The sequence below is a fragment of the Salvelinus alpinus genome, chromosome 6 (genome assembly GCF_045679555.1).
Source record: "Salvelinus alpinus chromosome 6, SLU_Salpinus.1, whole genome shotgun sequence".
NCBI lineage: Eukaryota > Metazoa > Chordata > Actinopteri > Salmoniformes > Salmonidae > Salvelinus > Salvelinus alpinus.
This window is the reverse complement of record NC_092091.1, coordinates 55098995-55118339: the sequence shown is the minus strand read 5'-3', so window position 1 is coordinate 55118339 and position 19345 is coordinate 55098995. Positions and strand designations below refer to the sequence as shown.

At 42.4% G+C, this 19345-nt stretch overlaps 1 protein-coding gene and 1 long non-coding RNA gene across 4 annotated transcripts in view; one reads left to right on the top strand and one right to left on the bottom strand.

Annotated features, from left to right (window-relative positions):
• LOC139578906 (CD209 antigen-like protein D) overlaps window positions 1–3173 on the bottom strand; it is a 4474-nt gene extending 1301 nt beyond the window's left edge. Inside the window, exons 1-4 of one of the 3 annotated variants that reach the window (XM_071407038.1) lie at window positions 2626–3169; window positions 2341–2442; window positions 2168–2260; window positions 152–276 (exon numbers count right to left, since the gene is read on the bottom strand). In XM_071407038.1, coding sequence (XP_071263139.1) covers window positions 152–276; window positions 2168–2260; window positions 2341–2442; window positions 2626–2809 — 504 coding nt within the window. In that variant the 5' untranslated portion in view covers window positions 2810–3169. Of the gene's footprint in view, window positions 1–151; window positions 277–2167; window positions 2261–2340; window positions 2443–2625 lie in introns of all 3 variants that reach the window. The other 2 variants (XM_071407039.1, XM_071407040.1) reach the window with 2 other exon arrangements.
• A 4676-nt stretch (window positions 3174–7849) lies between these two features.
• On the top strand, window positions 7850–9654 carry LOC139578905 (uncharacterized). The gene is made up of 2 exons (XR_011675639.1): window positions 7850–8089; window positions 8337–9654. It is a non-coding gene; the product is annotated as an uncharacterized lncRNA (long non-coding RNA).
• Window positions 9655–19345: the final 9691 nt, after the last annotated feature.

The window sequence follows — 19345 nt, the reverse complement described above, 5'->3', positions numbered from 1 at the left end:
TGTTTATGATCACCAGGTCTGCTCCTCTCTCCAGACAGTCCATTCTGCTCTCACTCTCACTCTCACTCTCACTCTCACTCTCTCTCTCTCTCTCTCTCTCTCTCTCTCTCACTCTCTCTATGTATTTATCTATCTCCCCCCACTCTCTCACCTGTTCCTCTCTGCTGTTTATGATCACCAGGTCTGCTCCTCTCTCCAGACAGTCCATTCTGCTCTCACTCCAGGTTTTTCTCTTAGTAGAGACGAAGTACCAACAGGATTCAAACTTGTTCCAGCCTTCAGAACAGGTTAGTGAAAACGTTCATTGCCATCTCATTATTCTACACTCATTAATGAAAAAATACAAACAACATTTTAGTGTGCGTTCAGGGCTGTAACCAGGGTTTGAGTTTTAGTGAGGTCGTAAGACAGCGGGATTAATTGTATAGAAACTTCCCAAAGAGTACTGCATTTCTATGTAATAAGGAAACTTTTAAATGCTATTTGGAGAACAGCAAAAACAATCAAAAATGACCCCAGCCTTTATCACCTTGGCTTCTGTAGATTCATTCACATCAGTTGATCTACAAACACACAGCCTAGTAGCTATACAATAGTAATGTCATACGAGAAATTAGAATACGAGAACATGAATATGAGAAATGAGTTACACTGACAAGTAGCGTCAGTGACTGTTCAGTCAGTTGTAGTGTTGAACTGCATAATTCATCATCTCTTTACATAGATATGGCTTTTCTCAACTGACATTGCGTTCACATTTGTATTCCTAGGCATTACTAATCAAGCTCCGCACAAACAGATATCAATGGAGCGCACAGATGATCATGTTATCACATTACATTAATGATTTGAATATCACTAAGGATTCTGTGTTAATATCAGTGATGTTGTGGTTAAAAAAGATGGGTAATAGGTCAACTATAAACTCCAGTGGTGATCGAGATAAGAAGAACAACCAGTGATATAAAGGAAATGTAGGACTATTTTACACCTGCATTGTTTGCATTTTGAGAGCATTTAAATGTAGGCCTATAGGGAAGACAGGCCATGTGAATATGTTCATATTAAAACACATCTTCTTTTCTTTTAGTTCCTAACTTCTTTGATACAGATTTAGTCAGGGGACCCCACATGGGACCCCAACCCTAAGTTTGGGAACCAGTGTATTAACCTCTCTCCGCCTTGCTTCATCTCTCTCTCTGTTTCCTCTGCTGCAGCCTTCCTCAGCCTCACCACTGAGCGCCACTTCACTGTCTGTCTTAGTAGCCTATTCTTTGTGAAGCAAAGTTATTATGAGAGCTTAGTAGCCTATTTTTTTGCTCCTGCTGAGGTAGGCGCCTTTTAACGTTACCGTCTTACTTCATCCTTCTAGCTGGCTAAGTAATACTACCCAGAGCCCTTCAACATTACTGCAATAGAAGTCTCTGCTTCATAATCCTACAGGCATGATGACAGATCATTACAAATGTATTGCTTATTTATTTCAAATGAATGGAAATTCTAGCAATTCTTTCACATGGTGTTTTAGCAATGAGTTTGTGACATATTGACTGTAAGACTAAAGCATTGATTGTATGGATACCTGTGTGATTGTGACTCTGTCTGTTACTGTGTTTGTGGGGGTTAATTGGAAAAACATGACTGACTGACATATCTATAAGCGACTATTAAACAGTTTTATACTCATTCTCCAAGATTCAAATTAAATTTTTTGGGTTATGTCTGTAGACACGACAGGAGATGCTGGTCGGTTTGAAAATGTACTTTTGTCTGGCATCTCGCAAACACAGTCAGCAGCGTATCTAGTGTCTGCTTGAGCGGACTACGAGCTGGGGTAGTTCGTTTCACGTCTCAGGCCCTCGGCCTGTGCTGCGAGAGGGAGGAGTTAGCCCTTTGAGATGGTGGTGAAAGTGCTGCTTAAAAGGCGAATCCAGGATGCAAATCCGGGTTGACGTTGGCAAACTTAACAAACAAACCACTGTTCTTGATTCCACTCGTTTGCAAAGAAGAGCGATTAGAACTCAGTCAGATCAATAATCTATTTTATTCATTTTTCTCATTAGAAACAGTTACTGAGGTCAGCCCCTCAACGTCCTCATGTAGCTACGGCCCTGTGGGTATTGAACATGTACAATTAATGTTATGATCGTGTATTAAGTAAACTCACCCGGATTAGATAACTTTTCCATAAGATCCTCTTTCTCCCTCTGTAGCTGGTCTCTCTCTTTAGTCAGGTTATTGTATCTGGTCTGTAGTTGGCCTTGAAAAGTTGCTCACTAATCAGATTTTACCCATGGGACTGCCAGTTAATTCTAGTAATTACAATTTATCGATACTTACAGTGGACAGACTGGCCTATGATCCCAGCCAGTAGTAGAACACACAGCAGCCCCAGACACACCGCAACAGCTAGGAAGGGTCTCTTCCCTGTGCTATCAGGCCCTATGTACATGTAAAAAGATGTGTGTGTATAGTATGTGTGTATATTGTGTGTGTGTGTGTGTGTGTGTGTGTGTGTGTGTGTGTGTGTGTGTGTGTGTGTGTGTGTGTGTGTGTGTGTGTGTGTGTGTGTGTGTGTGTGTGTGTGTGTGTGTGTGTGTGTGTGTGTGTGTGTGTGTGTGTTACCTGTGTGCTGGTCTCCCGGTCCTTTAGTTGAAGTGTGTTCTACATCTTCTGTCTTGGTGCTGGTCTCGTGGTCTCTCAGGGTGTCTGCACTGACGTAGATATCCACAATCCTCTCCTCCGTCTCACCTCTGTCAAACTTGACTTTCTTGGTCATGTCTGGCTTGGCATAGATGGCTTCAGACATCTTCAGCAATGCCTGATGCTTCTTGTACTATGTGCTGTAATTGTACTTTACGTTAAGTCTCAGGTTATAGTGATAGCGTTGCCTATGCCTCGTGTCTGTCTCTGTGTCTGTGTCTGTGTTCTTGTCTGTCTCTGTATCGTCTGTGTGTCTGTCTCTGTGTTCGTTTCTGTCTCTGTATCGTCTGTGTGTCTGTCTCTGTGTTCGTTTCTGTCTCTGTATCGTCTGTGTGTCTGTCTCTGTGTTCGTGTCTGTCTCTGTATCGTCTGTGTGTCTGTCTCTGTGTTCGTGTCTGTCTCTGTATCGTCTGTGTGTCTGTCTATATCTGTGTGAAGATGTAACCCCTATAGGGAGGTATAAAAAATGACACGGGTAGTTGTGGCTACAGCTTCTCCTTTGCATATTTGTGTTTGTCTCCTGAGTAGTGAGTTTACACTTATTAGTCTACTGTACTGACTTCATGTTGTGTCTGACGTTGTGTGAAACATAACTACTGGTGCACAGGAAGATAAGAAGTAGAGATTTTATTAATATGCTAATACAAAAAATGTAATGTGCAAAATAATCAACTTCTATTGTAAAACTATTCTGTTGTTGAGTCTACTGGACTGACTTCATGTTGTGAAACATAACCACTGGTACACAGGAAGCCACATTATCAGGAAGTAGGTAGGAAGGTATTACAGTTTTTCTCGATTGCTAAGACACTTTTAATGAAACTGGGGTCCACTTGAGTGCCATCATTACTTAATGAGCACAACAATATACTGTTTTGCAAAACAGTAATTCATTTCTCATTGATTTCACAAACTATGCAAATGCTAAGCACATTTTTGCAAAACAGTAAACACAACTCTCTACAAAAAAAACGCAGAAGTCAGTTGAGTAAATCAGGTCAAACAAAATCCAAGCATTTGGTCACAGCTGATACAAATGACTAGCATGATTGTGAACTACTTCTGCACGCGTGCAAATCTTCTTTGCACAATTGTTCAATCAGTCCTTATTCATGAGTAAAAGAGGTCACCTCTGAGTTGCTGTTTGTAAGAATGGACCAAGTAAGAGGGAGAGGGAAAATGAGAGGTAAGAGAGGCCCATAGAGGAACGTTCAGCTCTCAGTTCAAATGAAAAAAGGTCAAATAAAGCTTTTTGTTTCTGGACATTCATACGCTTGAGTGACTTTCTTTCTGCGTTGGTCATCTTTGGTAAAAATAATTTTAGGAAAAAAGAATACAGCCCATGTTGTGATAATATGTTTAGTTGTCTTTATGGTGCATACAATAATGATTTGATTTGATTTATAGTATCAATAGATGGCAGAGACATATAAAAGAGGGTTAACCTTGTTAGGGTATATTGATGTAGAGAAAATGGTCATTACATAACAAGTTGCACAGTATGTTTTGATGGAGGTAGTTGATTGTGTGCCATGTATTTCATGTCTTGAGAGTCTTAATGCATTCTGCAAATGAAATGTGTCATTTTGGCCACCTTTTTTCAGTTTTGGGCCGAGTGTCATTTTGAAAAAGTTGATTTTGTTTTCGACAAATGTGCTCAAGCAACCAAGGAAAACTGTAATACAAGTTTGCATACTGGTGTGCGTGTGAGAGTGCGTGTGAGAGTGCCTGTATGTGTGTCTGTGAGAGAGAAAGAGAGAGATGGAGTATTTAAGTTATGTCAGTATTTAACATGAATTTGATTGTATGACTTAATTTGCCTTTCTTTTACTCCAGTGCTAGCTTCTGGCTTCCTGTTAAGGCCAGGGCTGATTCCAAGGTTTTACTGTTAACCTACAAAGCATTAAATGGACTTGCTCCTATCTATCCCTCTGATTTGGTCCTGCCGTAAATACCTACACGTACGCCACATTCACTAGACGCAGGCCTCCTTATTTTACCTGGAATTTCTAAGCAAACAGCTGGAGGCAGGGCTTTCTCCTAAAGAGATACATTTTTAGGGAATGGTCTGCCTATCCATGCGAGAGACGCAGACTCGGTCTCGACCTCTAAGTCGTTACAGGAGACTCATCTCTTCAGTAGGTCCTAAGATTGAGTGTAGTCTGGCCCAGGGGTGCGAAGGTGAACGGCAAGACGTTGGAGTGATGAACCGCCCTTGCTGTCTCTGCCTGGTTGGCTCCCCTCTCTCCACTGGGATTCACTGCCTCTGACCCTATTATGTGGGCTGAGTCACTGGCTTACTAGTGCTTTTCCAGGGGTAGCGTCACGTCTCCTTTTTTGCTATACTTGACTTGAGTGGGTTGAGTCACCCAATTTTGCACTCCCTCGGACTCGTGCGGTGGAGGAGAATTTCATGGGCTATAATCAGCCTGGTCTCAGGGTAGTAAGTTGGTGGTCTGTTCATATCCCTCTAGTGGTGTGGGGGCTGTGCTTTGGCAAAGTGGGTGGCGTTATATCCTGCCTGGTTGGGGGATGGGGCCACAGTGTCCCACGACCCCCCCTGTCTCAGCCTCCAGTATCTACGCTGCAAAAGTCAATGTGCCAGGGAGCTAGTCCTAGTCTGTCCTATCTGGTGAAATTCTCCTGTCTTCTCTGGTGAAATTCTCCTGTCTTATCTGGTGTAATTCTCCTGTCTTATCTGGTGTAATTTTCCTGTCTTCTCTGGTGTAATTCTCCTGTCTTCTCTGGTGTAATTCTCCTGTCGAATTGCATAAATATCTGATACTGGAGTCTTATATCTCCCTCTCTAACTTTACGCATCATCTGTCAGAGCAGCTTACCGATCACTGCACCTGTACACAGTCAATCTGTAAATAGCACACCCGACTACCTCATCCCCATATTATTACTTACCCTCTTGCTCTTTTGCACCCCAGTATGTCTACTTGCACATCATCATCTGCACATCTATCACTCCAGTGTTAATGTTAAATTGTAATTATTTTTGCCTCTAGGGCCTATTTATTGCTTACCTCCCTACTCTTCTACATTTGCACACACAGAGCTTTCTATTTTTATTTTATTTTGTGTTATTGATTGTACGTTTGTTTGTGTAACTCTGTTGCTGTTTTTGTTGCACTGCTTTGCTTTATCTTGGCCAGGTCGCAGTTGTAAATGAGAACTTGTTCTCAACTGGCCTACCTGGTTAAATAAAGGTGAAACAAAAATTACAAAAATTAAAAAATCTGCATTGTTTGCTGTTTGGGGTTTTAGGCTGGGTTTCTGTATAAACACTTTGTGACATCTGCTGATGTAAATATGAATACATTTTGTTTTTATTTGAGAAAGAGAGAAAGAAAGACAAAATGTAGGAAGTTGTGTGCACTGTTGTCTGCTGTATGTGTTGTCATGGTGTTGGTAAACCATTTTCTCACAAATTGAGGGACTATTGTCCTCACATGACAGGTCATTCCCAGCCTCAGAGGAGATACTGTTTCTGTGTTCATCTCAGCACTCTCCTCATTCTCAGAAGGGCCAACATTATCAGGGTTAGGCCAATACCATACCTAGAGGTTTAAAACAGTCAGATGTCGTGGTTAAAACATCATAATCCTCAATAATATCCAGACACTGCTCTTCTTAAAACCCATCAATGAGAATAACCCGTCTTTGTGTGTCTGTCTCTGTATTTGTGTTTATCTCTGAGTTTGTCTCTGTCTGTGTGACTATCTGTTGTAGATGCCACTCCTAGGGAAGTGTCAACAGAGGAAGATGACAAACAAATTGACATGGGTAGTTGTGGCTATGGTTCCTGAGTAGTGAGTGTGAAATGATCAACTGTCTGCTGTAATGCGATGAAGTTGTGTGCACTGTGGTCTGCCGTATGTGTTGTCACAGCAGACCACAGTGGTATTTGGCTATATATTACAAACCGCCATGGTGCCTTATTGCTATTATAAACTGGTTACCAATGTAATTAGAGCAGTAAAAATAAATGTTTTGTCATACCCGTGGTATACGGTCTGATGTACCACGGCTGTCAGACAACCAGCATTCAGGGCTCGAACCACCCAGTTTATAATCCTCAATAATATCCAGAATTTTTTTCATCTTAAAAACATAAATGAGAAGAACCTGTATAGATAAAAGTTGAAGGAAATAAAAATGGAAGCCTTATTGTTGAAGTAGTTACTCCCTCTTTCTCTGTGGTCAGGTGAGTGCCATCCACACATTTGCAAGTCCCCTCGGTATAACAGATTCAGTCAGACCAACCTAGACTCTTGTGTTGAGGCCGGGTTGAGAGTTTCAAGTTCCTTTGTGTCCACATCACCAACAAACTATCATGGTCCAAACACACCAAGACAGTCGGGAAGAGGGCACGACAACACCTTTTCCCCCTCAGGAGAATGAAAAGATTTGGCAAGGGTCCCCAGATCCTCAAATGTCTACAAGGGCCAAGCTTCCTGCCTCGGGCCAAGCTTCCTGCCATCCAGGACCTATATACTAGGCGGTGTCAGAGGAAGGCCCAAAAAATGGTCAAAAACTCCAGTCACCCATGTCATATGCATGGCAAGCGGTAACGGAGTGCTAAGTCTAGGTCCAAAAGGCTCCTTAACAGCTTCTACCCCCAAGCCATAAGACTGCTGAACAATTCATCAAATGGCCACCGGACTATTTACATTGACCCCCCCCCCCCCTTTGTTTTTACACTGCTGCTACTCGCTGTTTATTATCTACGCATAGTCACTTTACCCCTACCTACATGTACAAATTACCTCGACTAACCTGTAAATATTTTCTTAACTCTATTTCTTGAACTGCATTGTTGGTTAAGGGCTTGTAGGTACGTATTTCACAGTAAGATCTACACCTGTTGTATTTGGCGCATGTAACAATAACATTTTGATTAAATTTGATTTGTAGAGAAACTCAAATTGTTGAAAAAGAACCAGGTCCAAAATTATTGGCATCCTTGATAAAGATGAGCAAAAAAGACTGTATAAAATAATACAAATTCTGAGCTCCACATTTTTTTATTATGATATTTTATACTAATACATTTGCTCATAGAAAGATATTTGGTTTAACATGTAATGAAAAAAATCGAATAAAGATAGGGGTCAAAATGATTGGCGCCCCTGTTTTTAACCTATTTAATCCCATCGGTCACAATAGTGACCGTAAAAAACTTTTTAGTTATAAGGCTCTAAATCTTTTACTGAATGACGTATCAATGCATTTACAGCAAATATTGAAATAATAAAGGGTCTCAATGAAAGATGTGTAGTGTCACATGTTTAGTGTAAATTGTCACATGACCAGAGCTGTTTACTTCCTGGTTGCACCATGAGAAGAGGATGGCTGCATCAAAGCTCCCAAACAAAAGGTTAGTAAAGTATGTTAACATAAAGATAGGACAAAGATTTTTGGTACACATCATCTTTAAGGTGTCTAGTATTGATACATGCATTTGCAATTACTCAACTTTGTTCAGTGTGGTCATAGAATGTGTAAACATGTTGACGGCAACAATAGTGACCCGTGGGATATCACAGTGCATCTAGGTATACACATACTGATACACATACATAGGTCTTGTTCTACCTAACTTTCTACTCTGTTCTTTCTTTTAGTTTCACTTTGAGTCAAGTTCGGGATATGTTGGATCTAGGTGACTGCCCAGACAAGGCATGCAACATTGCAGTTATCCCTCAAAATGAGAAAGATGCTGTCCTGAGTGATTGTGATAGCGATGGGTCAGATATGGACTATGGACAGGCCATTTGCCAGCCAGGCTGTTGAATGCATATGCTGAACCTATGCTAACAGATCATGACAGGAACAATGTTATCAGTGATGAAGACCTACCCCTCACCCCCCATCCACAACCTCCCCCACCCCCCTCCATTGTTGATAATGAAGAGCCAAGGGCCTCTACCCGCCAGAGGGTCCAGTCAGAAGAGCCAAGGGCCTCTACAAGCCATAGGGGTCAGCCAGAAGAGCCAAGGGAAAAGCTGCAGGTGGCCAAAAATAAAGATTGAGTGTTCAAACGATCGAAGAGGCCTGCCACCGCTGTGATTCCAAAACACATAGTATACAGCCCAAATATGCAAAAGTTTTGCACGATACCACTGAGCCACGGAAGGAGGTCTTTACTGGCTGCTACTGTTGAAGATCAGGCAAGATATGACAAAGCTTCTCACTGGCCAATCAACACGATGCACCGGTTCCAGAGAAGTCGTCATTGTGACAAACGTACTACCTATGCATGTGAGAAATGCAAAGCGCCACTGCACATTGAGTGCTTCAAGATATACCATGGACAGTAGAAAAGGAGATAAGAGCGAATGAAAAAGGGCTGAAAAAGACAATAAAAGAAAAATTGAAAAGTCGATAAAGGGTGAGGAGAAGCAGTACAACGGACTCTAGGAAGAAAGGAAAAGTCGACAAAAAAGACAATCAAAATGACTGAAATGTTTTTGGAAAAGAAGGTCAATTGATTCAAGACATACTGTATGACAGTAGGTCTGACTCATCACAGTTTAAAATAGTTATGCACAAACTAATCTTGCACTTGGTTCTGAAGCCTACCTCTATGATGTGTATATATATATATATATATATAAGCACTCATTGTGCAGTGGCGCTTTTTATATAAATAATTGTATTTTGTTCAGTGTAGGCCTCTACTTGAATGCATATTCTACAGGCTACCTCTATCCTAAACGTTACCTTTATGTTCAGTGTAGGTCTCTACTTGAATGCATATTCTACAGGCTACCTCTATCCTAAATGTTACCTTTATGTTCAGTGGGAATGAATCACACGACTGCTATACAGTTGTTAGTGAATGTTTCACTAAAATGTCACAATGACAATGTTACAATGAATATTGCACTAAAGTAACAGTGTTACAATGTATGTTACAATAAATTAACAATGTTGAAATACGCTGATGGTTGTTTTTTTGTCTTTGCTCTCAGTGTTCATATCGTGTTGTATAAGGGTTTTTGATGTGTAAAATAGTCACACTAGAACGTGACGGGGCATTCTAGAGGCAATGCTGGGGACTGCCAGTGACAGAGTTTTAAATGTGTTAATAACTGGGTTGGGATTTATAAGAACTTTGATAACTGCATAGGAGAGATATGTTAATTTAGTATACGTAACATTATCCCACCGGTCACAATTGTGACCGACCATAAAACACACTTTTTCACCTACTTTTCCATTAAAATTTCAAAAAAGAATGATTGATTACTTCAAAGGGTTACTAATGACACTTGATTTGGATATTTTCATGTCTGGGAAAAATTTGGGATTAAATGGGTTAACACTGCAAAACTACCCTTGTGAGGATAACGGCACTGAAACTTTTTCTAAAATGTTTTATGAGATTGGGAGGGATATTAGACCATTCCTCCATAGAGAATCTTTGCAGATGCTTGATATCCTTCATCTGCACGTATGGTCTGCCCTCTTCAATACAAACCACAGGTTTTCAATGGAATTCAAGTCCGGAGAGGAGACTGAGATGGCCATTGCAAAATGTTGATTTTGTTGTCAATAAAGCATATCTTTGTGGATTTGTTGTGTTCTAATTGCCTCTGCCTTGTGTCTGTCTCTCTGTGTGTCTGTCTCTTTGTGTGTCTGTCTCTGTGTGTGTTTGTCTCTGTGACTATCTGCTGTAGATGTCACTCCCAGGGAAGTGTCAATAGAGGAAGATGACAAAAAAACGACATGGGTTGTTGTGTGTGCTATGGCATTTTCTTCACCTTTGCATATTTTCATTTGGTTCCCGAGTAGTGAGTGTGAACTTGTCAAGAGTCTACTGTAATGGCTTCATGTTGTATCTGCTGAAGTGTGAGACCTAACTGCTAATACACAGGAAGCTAATAAGTAAGGATTTTATTCATATGCTAATACAAAAAACGAAATTCTGTTGTAAAATCTGTTCTGTTGAGTCTACTGTACTGACTTCATGTTGTGTCTGATGATGTGTGAAACATAACTACTGGTCCACAGTAAGCTACACTATCAGGAAATAACCAGGAATGTGGTTGAGCTGACAGACATTTAGCCCCCCCCCCCCCCCCATAAAGCTATGACCTTTGGCGCTCACCTGGAATTATTTATGTCTGATAAAAACAAACTAAAAATTAAACCCATATGATCTAACACACAATAAAAGTACACTAAAACATATACAAATGTTATGATATGATAAGCCTTTTCATATTTTGTAATATGTCATATTTCACCTTCTTTATTACTTTACCAAACATTAGTGATAGTCAAAATCTGTTACATTTGTGAACGTCTAAATCAACATTTGGGACTTTTAAACAGCATACGTCCATTCTATAGTCTCAAGGGGAGAGGGGTTAGGTAAAGGGAAAAATGTGTCTGCTTCTGATGTAAAACAAATGCTTGACTTCCACACAAAATGACTTTACTTATTTTAGGTTTAAAGAAGTGGGTAGTTCACATTCTTTATCGTTGAGCTATTCAGTGATTTCCTTGCCATATCTGTGCCCTAAATCAGTTGAATATTTTTTTTTCTAAGGAAAACCCCTTTGACGCAATGTTGCAGTGAAGTGATATAAATTGATGTAATGATGCAGCCGACCACCAGAGGGACAGAAATACCAGTTTTTTCCACAGAGGACCTTTACATGGTCTTAGGAAGGTCAGGATTGCTGTCTTCTGAATTATAAACTGGTGGGAAATCAATTAAATAAGCCATGTAAACATATACATATCTTTTAAAGTAATTCCAGTGCCCAATTTTGGGGACTGTCGGCTAAAGAGGTTTTAATATACAAATACAAAAAATATAATACGTTTGCATACTTGTATGCGTGTGTGTGTGCATGTGTGTGCATGTGTGTCTTTGAGACAGATAGAGAGAGAGAATGAAGGAGGAAGTTGTGTGCACTGGGGTCTGCTGTATGTGTTACAGTATGTTATCATTGTCACACCCTGATCTGTTTCACCTGTCTTTGTACTTGTCTCCACCCCCTTCCAGGTGTCACCCATCTACCCCATTATCCCCAGTGTATTTATACCTGTGTTCTCTGTTTGTCTGTTGCCAGTTCGTCTTGTCTTGTCAGGCCTACCAGCATTTTTGCCTTGCTCATGTCTTTTTCTACAGGACCTGTTTTCTAGTTTTCCAGATGTTGACCATAGTGCCTGCCCTGACCCTGAGACTGCCTGCTGTTCTGTACCTTTTGATTCTGATCTGGATTACTGAACTCTGCCTACCTGTCGTTTTGCCTGCCCCTGTTCAATTTTAATTTGGTATTATTTTTTATTTTTGAATGTTTAAAACATACAATATACTTGCAGGGAAGCCGCTCAACAACTACATCACATTAGTCATCTAACAGACTCCCATCCAGAGCGACACACAGAAGCAACCAGGGTCAACACCCTGCTCAAGGGCACGTCGATGGGGACCCGAACTAGCGATCCATCAGCCACCGGCCTAAGCTCTCAACCGCCAGGCCAGCAGCCCTCCAATATCCCCCCCCCCCACAGATCCCCAAGAGCTGCCCCACATCCATCCGAGGCGATTATTTTTACTTAATTTTTTATACTTTTGTCTTTGACCGTCATTCTATCCCCCACCCAGCAACTCCACTCCCACTTGTCTCCAATTCCACATCCCAACCCTCAGCTTCCCTCAGCCCATCCCACCTATCTCTGCTGGCCCCCCTCTTCGGATTTCTACGCACCAAATATCTTTCAACTATGCTGTGATGTTTAACACACAATTCCAATCTATCTAATCGAATAGAATCCACAGATTGTGAGTTGAAGATAAATACTTTTACTAAGAGTATTAGTATATTAGTAGTAGCCTGCCCCTGTTCTAGTAATACACTTTTGTTACTTTGACACTGTATGCATACTGTATGCATCTGGGTCTTCCCTAAAACGTGATAATCATGGTGAACCATTTTACCATGTTGGTAAACCATTTCACCATGTTGGTAAACCATTTTCTCACAAATCCAGCGATGATTATCCTCACATTACAAGTCATTCTGCACTACCAGGGGTTAAAAATAGTCGGACATTATGGCTAAAACATCATAATCCTCAATAATAACCAAACATTGTTCAGCTTAAAATCAACTTTGTCGACTTCTGCCGTCAATGAGAATAACCTGTATAGATAAGTAGTCAAAGTAAGTAGTTATCCTTCCTTTCTCTGTGGTCAGTGGTGTGCCATCCACCCATTTCCAAGTCCCAAGTGTTCCAAGTGTAGGGCAGGGCAATGCCACCACTAGGCTCCCCTAGCCTCTAGAGACAGGACTCTGGAGATGCAGAGTGGTTGCTTTACTTCTGGATGGATACATGCATTATCTAGGCTACGTTCCAATGTTCACACCAGCTTACCGCTTCGTTTTACTTTCTTTATAGTCTATTTGGAAGGGTTGGTGGTTAAAAAAAGAAAAAAAAAAGTCAATTTGAACCTTTCAATACGCAGTATGCCGGTGTGGATATCTTGACAAAGCCTTGCTCTCATCTCTTATCTTATGAGGGAATTGCTCCCTACCTCGTGTGCCTTGAAGCTCAGCTCTTTCCCTCCTTCTGTATTCCCTTTTTTCCCTCCCGCTATCATTTCATCAGAAGTCATCTGAACACTCAATCGTCAGACGCAGCAGACAAGCTGCCTTAACGAACTGACAGACGACATAACTCATTTCTCTTTTGAGCTGGGGGTTGGCGGAGCAGCGGAGAGAGGAGGAGGGCTAAAGACAGACAGCCAACACTGTTTCCCATTCACAGGTTGCGTCTCAAATGGCACCCTATTCCCTACAAAGTGCACTACTTCTGACCAGTGCCGTAGTGCACTATATAGGGAATAGGGTGCCATTTGGGACACAGACATACACTGAGCTGGTCCATTGTATTCCTCTCCCGTCCCTGGGTGATGTACGCCGCCTGCTAGCCAAGCTTATCTACGGGAACACACACGGTCCTGACATCTTGTGAGGCAAACAAACAAACTTCCCGTAAAGGCAGAGAGGGAAAAACATGATTGGGAAATATGTAGTGGCCTCCCTAGAACGAGCGATGATGAACAATGCATTTGGAAATGCACCTCGGAGCATTTTCTGAGAACAAAAGCAACCAAGCCAAGTCAATGGTCATTTTCCAGAAGTAACACATTTACCCCAGATTAGTCCTATTAGGGAATCCATTTGCCATGGCTTTTTTATCATGAGCGGGGGCATGCGGTACAAGCTTTCTAATGTGGGGTCTTGGCAGACTGCACCACTGTATGTGGATGCATCCAAAATGGCACTCTATTCCCTATAGAGTGCACTACTTTTGACCATTAGGTATCACTATGTAGGGAAAAGGGTGCCATTTGGGAGGCGGGCTGGGACTTCACAGTTCATGGTCCACCAGTGCCGGTACCACGCACCAGGCTTATAGTGCGCCTCGAGAGTCCAGTGTGCCCTGTTCCTGCTCCCCGCACTAGCCTTGAGGTGCGTGTCTACAAACCAGTACCACCAGTTCCGGCAACACGCACCAGGCCTACTGTGCGCCTCAGCAGGTCTGAGCTGCCTGCCCAGCGCCGTCTGAGCTGCCTGCCTGCCCAGCGCCATCTGAGCCATCCGTCTGCCCAGCGCCATCTGAGCTGCCTGCCTGCCCAGCGCCATCTGAGCCATCCGTCTGCCCAGCGCCATCTGAGCCATCCGTCTGCCCAGCGCCGTCAGAGCCGCCCGTCTGTCCCGAGCCGTCAGAGCCGCCCGTCTGTCCCGAGCCGTTAGAGCCGTCCGTCAGTCAGGAGCCGACAGAGCCGTCCGTCAGTCAGGAGCTGCCAGAGCCGCCAGCCAGTCAGGAGCTGCCAGAGCCGCCAGTCAGTCAGGAGCTGCTGGAGCCGCCAGTCAGTCATGAGCCTCCCGCCAGTCATGAGCTGCCCTCCAGTCATGAGCTGCCCTCCAGTCATGAGCTGCCCTCCAGTCATGAGCTGCCCTCCAGTCATGAGCTGCCAGTCAGTCCGGAGCTGCCACTCAGTCCGGAGCTGCCACTCAGTCCGGAGCTGCCATTCGTCCGGAGCTACTTCTCAGTCCTGAGTTACCTCTCAGTCCTGAGCTACCTCCAGTTCATAAGCTACCTCTCTATCATGAGCTGTCCCTCAGTCCGGAGGAGTTTCCTCAGTATAGTGGGGACCTTGGTGAAGGTTCCTAGGCCAAGGTCAGCGGCGAGGGTCGCCACTCAAAGGACGCTAAGGAGGGGGACTAAGACAGTGGTGGAGTGGTGTCCAGCGCCGGAGCCGCCACCGCGGAGCCGCCACCGCGGACAGATGCCCACCCAGACCCTCCCCTAGAGTTTTAAGGGGGTGCTTTCGGAGTCCGCACCTCAGGAGGGGGGTACTGTCACATTCTGACCATAGTTCTTGTGTGTTGTGCTTGTTTTAGTGTTGGTCAGGACGTGAGCTGGGTGGGCATTCTATGTTGTGTGTCTAGTTTGTCTGTTTCTATGTTTGGCCTAATATGGTTCTCAATCAGAAGCAGATGTTTTGTGTTGTCTCTGATTGGGAATCATATATAGGTGGCTTGTTTCGTGTTGGGATTTTGTGGGTGGTTGTTTCCTGTCTCTGTGTTTTCTCTGCACCAGCTAGGACTGTATTGGTTTGCCACATTTTGTTATTTTGTATTTGTTAAGTGTTCACGTTTATCGTCTGTATTAAACATGTTGAACACGAGCTACGCTGCGTCTTGGTCCGATCCCTGCTATACCTCCTCTTCAGACGAAGAGGAGGAAGGCTGCCGTTACAGACCACTTATTTATTTATTTGTATTTATTTTATTTAACCTTTATTTAACTAGGCAAGTCAGTTAGGAACAAATTCTTATTTACAATGCCCGCCTACCAAAAGGCAAAATGCCTCATGTGGGGACAGGGGCCTGGGAATAAAATAAATAAATAAATACAATAAAAATATAGGACAAAACACACAACACAACAAGAGAGACAACACAACACTACATAAAGAGACCTAAGACAACAACATAGCAAGGCAGCAACACATGACAACACAACATGGTAGCAACACGACATGGTAGCAGCACAAAACATGGTACAAACATTATTGGGCTCAGTCAACAGCACAAAGGTCAAGAAGGTAGAGACAACAATACATCACACAAAGCAGCCACAACGGTCAGTAAGAGTGTCTATGATTCAGTCTTTGAATGAAGAGATTGAGATAAAACTTTCCAGTTTGAGTGTTTGTTGCAGCTCGTTCCAGTTGCTAGCTGCATCGAATTGAAAGAGGAACGACCCAGGGATGTGTGTGCTTTGGGGACCTTTAACAGAATGTGACTGGCAGAGCGGGTGTTGTATGTGGAGGATGAGGATGTGGAGGAAAAATGTGGAGGATGATGGGGGAGGGAGGCCTAAAAGCGGTTTATAAATAAGCATCAACCAGTGGGTCTTGCGACGGGTATACAGGGATGACCAGTTTACAGAGGAGTATAGAGTGCAGTGATGTGTCCTATAAGGAGCATTGGCGGCAAATCTGATGGCTGAATGGTAAAGAACGTCCAGCTGCTAAAAAGCACCCTTACCTGCCGATCAATAATTTATGTCTCTGTAATCTAGCATGGGTAGGATGGTCATCTGAATCAGGGTTAGTTTGTCAGCTGGGGTGAAAGAGGATAGAGGAAACCAAGTCTAGATTTAACTTTAGCCTGCAGCTTTGATATGTGCTGAGAGAAGGACAGTGCACCGTCGAGCCATACTCCCAAGTACTTGTATGAGGTGACTACCTCAAGCTCTAAACCCTCAGAGGTAGTTATAACACCTGTGGGAAGAGCGGCATTCTTCTTACTAAACCACTTGACCTTAGTTTTGGAGGTGTTCAGAACAAGGTGAAGGGTAGAAAAAGCTTGTTGGACACTAAGAAAGCTTTGTTGCACAAAATCAGGGGAGGGGCAAGCTGAGTATAAGACTGTATCGTCTGCATATAAATGGATGAGAGAGCTTCCTACTGCCTGAACTATGTTGTTGATGTAAATTGAGAAGAACGCAGGGCCTAGGATTGAGCCTTGGGTTACTCCCTTGGCGACAGGCAGTGGCTGAGACAGCAAATTTTCTGACTTTAAACACTGCAGTCTTTGAGAGGGGTAGTTAGCAAACCAGGCCAAAGACCCCATCAGAGACACCAATACTCCTTAGCCGGCCCACAAGAATGGAATGGTCTACCCTATCAAAAGCTTTGGCCAAGTCAATAAAAATAGCAACACAATATTGCTTAGAATCAAGGACAATGGTGACATCATTGAGGACAGTTAAGATCAGCTTGATCTCCCCTTTAAATAAAGGACTCACCGTGGCTGCCTTCCAAGGAATGGGAACCTCCACAGAAAGGATAGAGGTTAAAAAGGCTGGATATAGGCTTGGCGACGATAGGGGCAGCAACCTGTTGAGGATAGAGGGCGCTATTTTCACCTTGGGAAAAAATTGTGCCCAATTTAAACGGCCTCGTACTCTATTCTTGCTCGTACAATATGCATATTATTATTACTATTGGATAGAAAACACTCTCAAGTTTCTAAAACCGTTTGAATTATATCTGTGTGTAAAACAGAACTCATTTTGCAGCAAACTTCCTGTCAGAAAGTGAAAAATCTGAAATCGAGGCTCTGTTCCAGTGCCTCCCTATAATTTTGCTTGAAATCTATTAGTATACATGCACTTCATACGCCTTCCACTAGATGTCAATAGGCTGTGAGAGGTGAAATGGGGTATCTAGGTATTTCTATGGTCAAAAGAGAGAGCTTGGAATGACATGACCCCAAATTCCTTTGTTCAGGAAGACGCATAAAGGTCATCAGTATTGGCTTCTGAAAAGCTTTTGTTATAGACGTCTAATATCTCCGGCTTTGATTTTATTTGATAAATGTGATAATATCATCGTAAAGTATGTTTTTTCAATATAGTTTAATCAGATTATCAAATGTTTTGGGGGAGTTTTGGCGTTTTCCGTTCTCTGCGTTTGTTCACGAAGGAGAGCTTAGCGCCACTTGGCTAGTTTTGCTTGCTAATTCGAGAGGGGAAAAGGCCATTCAAAACCAAACAACGATTGTTCTGGACAAAGGACCCCATGTACAACAGTCTGATGGAAGATCATCAAAAGTAGGACCCATTTATGATGTTATTTCATATATCTGTCGAACATGTTTACTATTAGTTTGCGCCCAGATTTTGGGCGCTCTCTCGCTATAACGTAAGCTGCATGTCGTACTGAAGTTATTTTTAGAATTCTAACACGGCGATTGCATTAAGAACTAGTGTATCTATCATTTCCTATACAACATGTATTTTTTAGTAAAGTTTATGAATAGTTATTTGGTCAGAATAGGTGAGTGTCAGAAATATATCCGGACATTCTGGGACGAAGATGCTAAGTTTTCACAATGTATAACCACGGATTTCAGCTCTAAATATGCACATTTTCGAACAAACCATATATGTATTGTGTAATATGATGTTATAGGACTGTCATCTGATGAAGTTTATGAAGGTTAGTGAAATAATTAATATCGTTTGCTGGTTTTGTCGCCTTCAATACTGTTGCTTTGAATCAATGCTGTTGTGTGGTAGGCTATTGTAGTAAGCTAATATAATGCTATATTGTGTTTTCGCTGTAAAACACTTAAAAAATCGGAAATATTGGCTGGATTCACAAGATCTTTGTCTATCATTTGCTGTACACCATGTATTTTTCAGAAATGTTTTATGATGAGTATTTAGGTATTTCACGTTGGTCTCTATAATTACTCTGGCTGCTTCGGTGCTATTTCTGATGGTAGCTGTGATGGTAGCTGCAATGTAAAACTGATTTATACCTCAAATATGCACATTTTTTGAACAAAACATCGATTTATTGTATAACATGTTATAAGACTGTCATCTGATGAAGTTGTTTCTTGGTTAGTTTGGTTGGTTCTTGGTTAGTTTGGTTGGTTTTGTGCAAGCTACCTGTGCTGTGAAAGAAATGTCTGTGCTTTTTTGTATTTGGTGGTGAGCTAACATAAATATACGTGGTGTTTTCGCTGTAAAACATTTTAAAAATCGGACATGTTGACTGGATTCACAAGATGTGTATCTTTCATTTGCTGTATTGGAATTGTTAATGTGTGAAAGTTAAATATTTCTCAAAAATATTTTTTGAATTTCGCGCTCTGGCTTTTCAGTGGAATGTGGGAGGAGTTCCGCTAGCGGAACCCCAGTCCTAGACAGGTTAAAGAAGAAAGGGTCTAAACCATCTGACCTAGATGTTTTTTTGGGGTGAAGTTTAAGGAGTGCCTTTAGCACCTTTGGACTCAGTGACCGTCTGCAGGGAGAGACTTTGTAGCGGGGCAGGGCAAAAATAGGGAGAAGCATCGGGGATAGTCGCATTAGATGGGGTGGGAGATCAGGAAATGTTGGACGGGAAAGGAGGCATGGCTGAGTCAAATAGGAATACTGACTTAATGAAGTGGTGATTAAAGAGCTCAGCAATGTGCTTCTTGTCAGTAACAACCACATCATCAACATGAACTTTTTAGGGATAGGGGGCAGCATTTTCACTTTGGATGAATAGCGTGCCCAGAGGGAACTGCCTGCTCCTCAG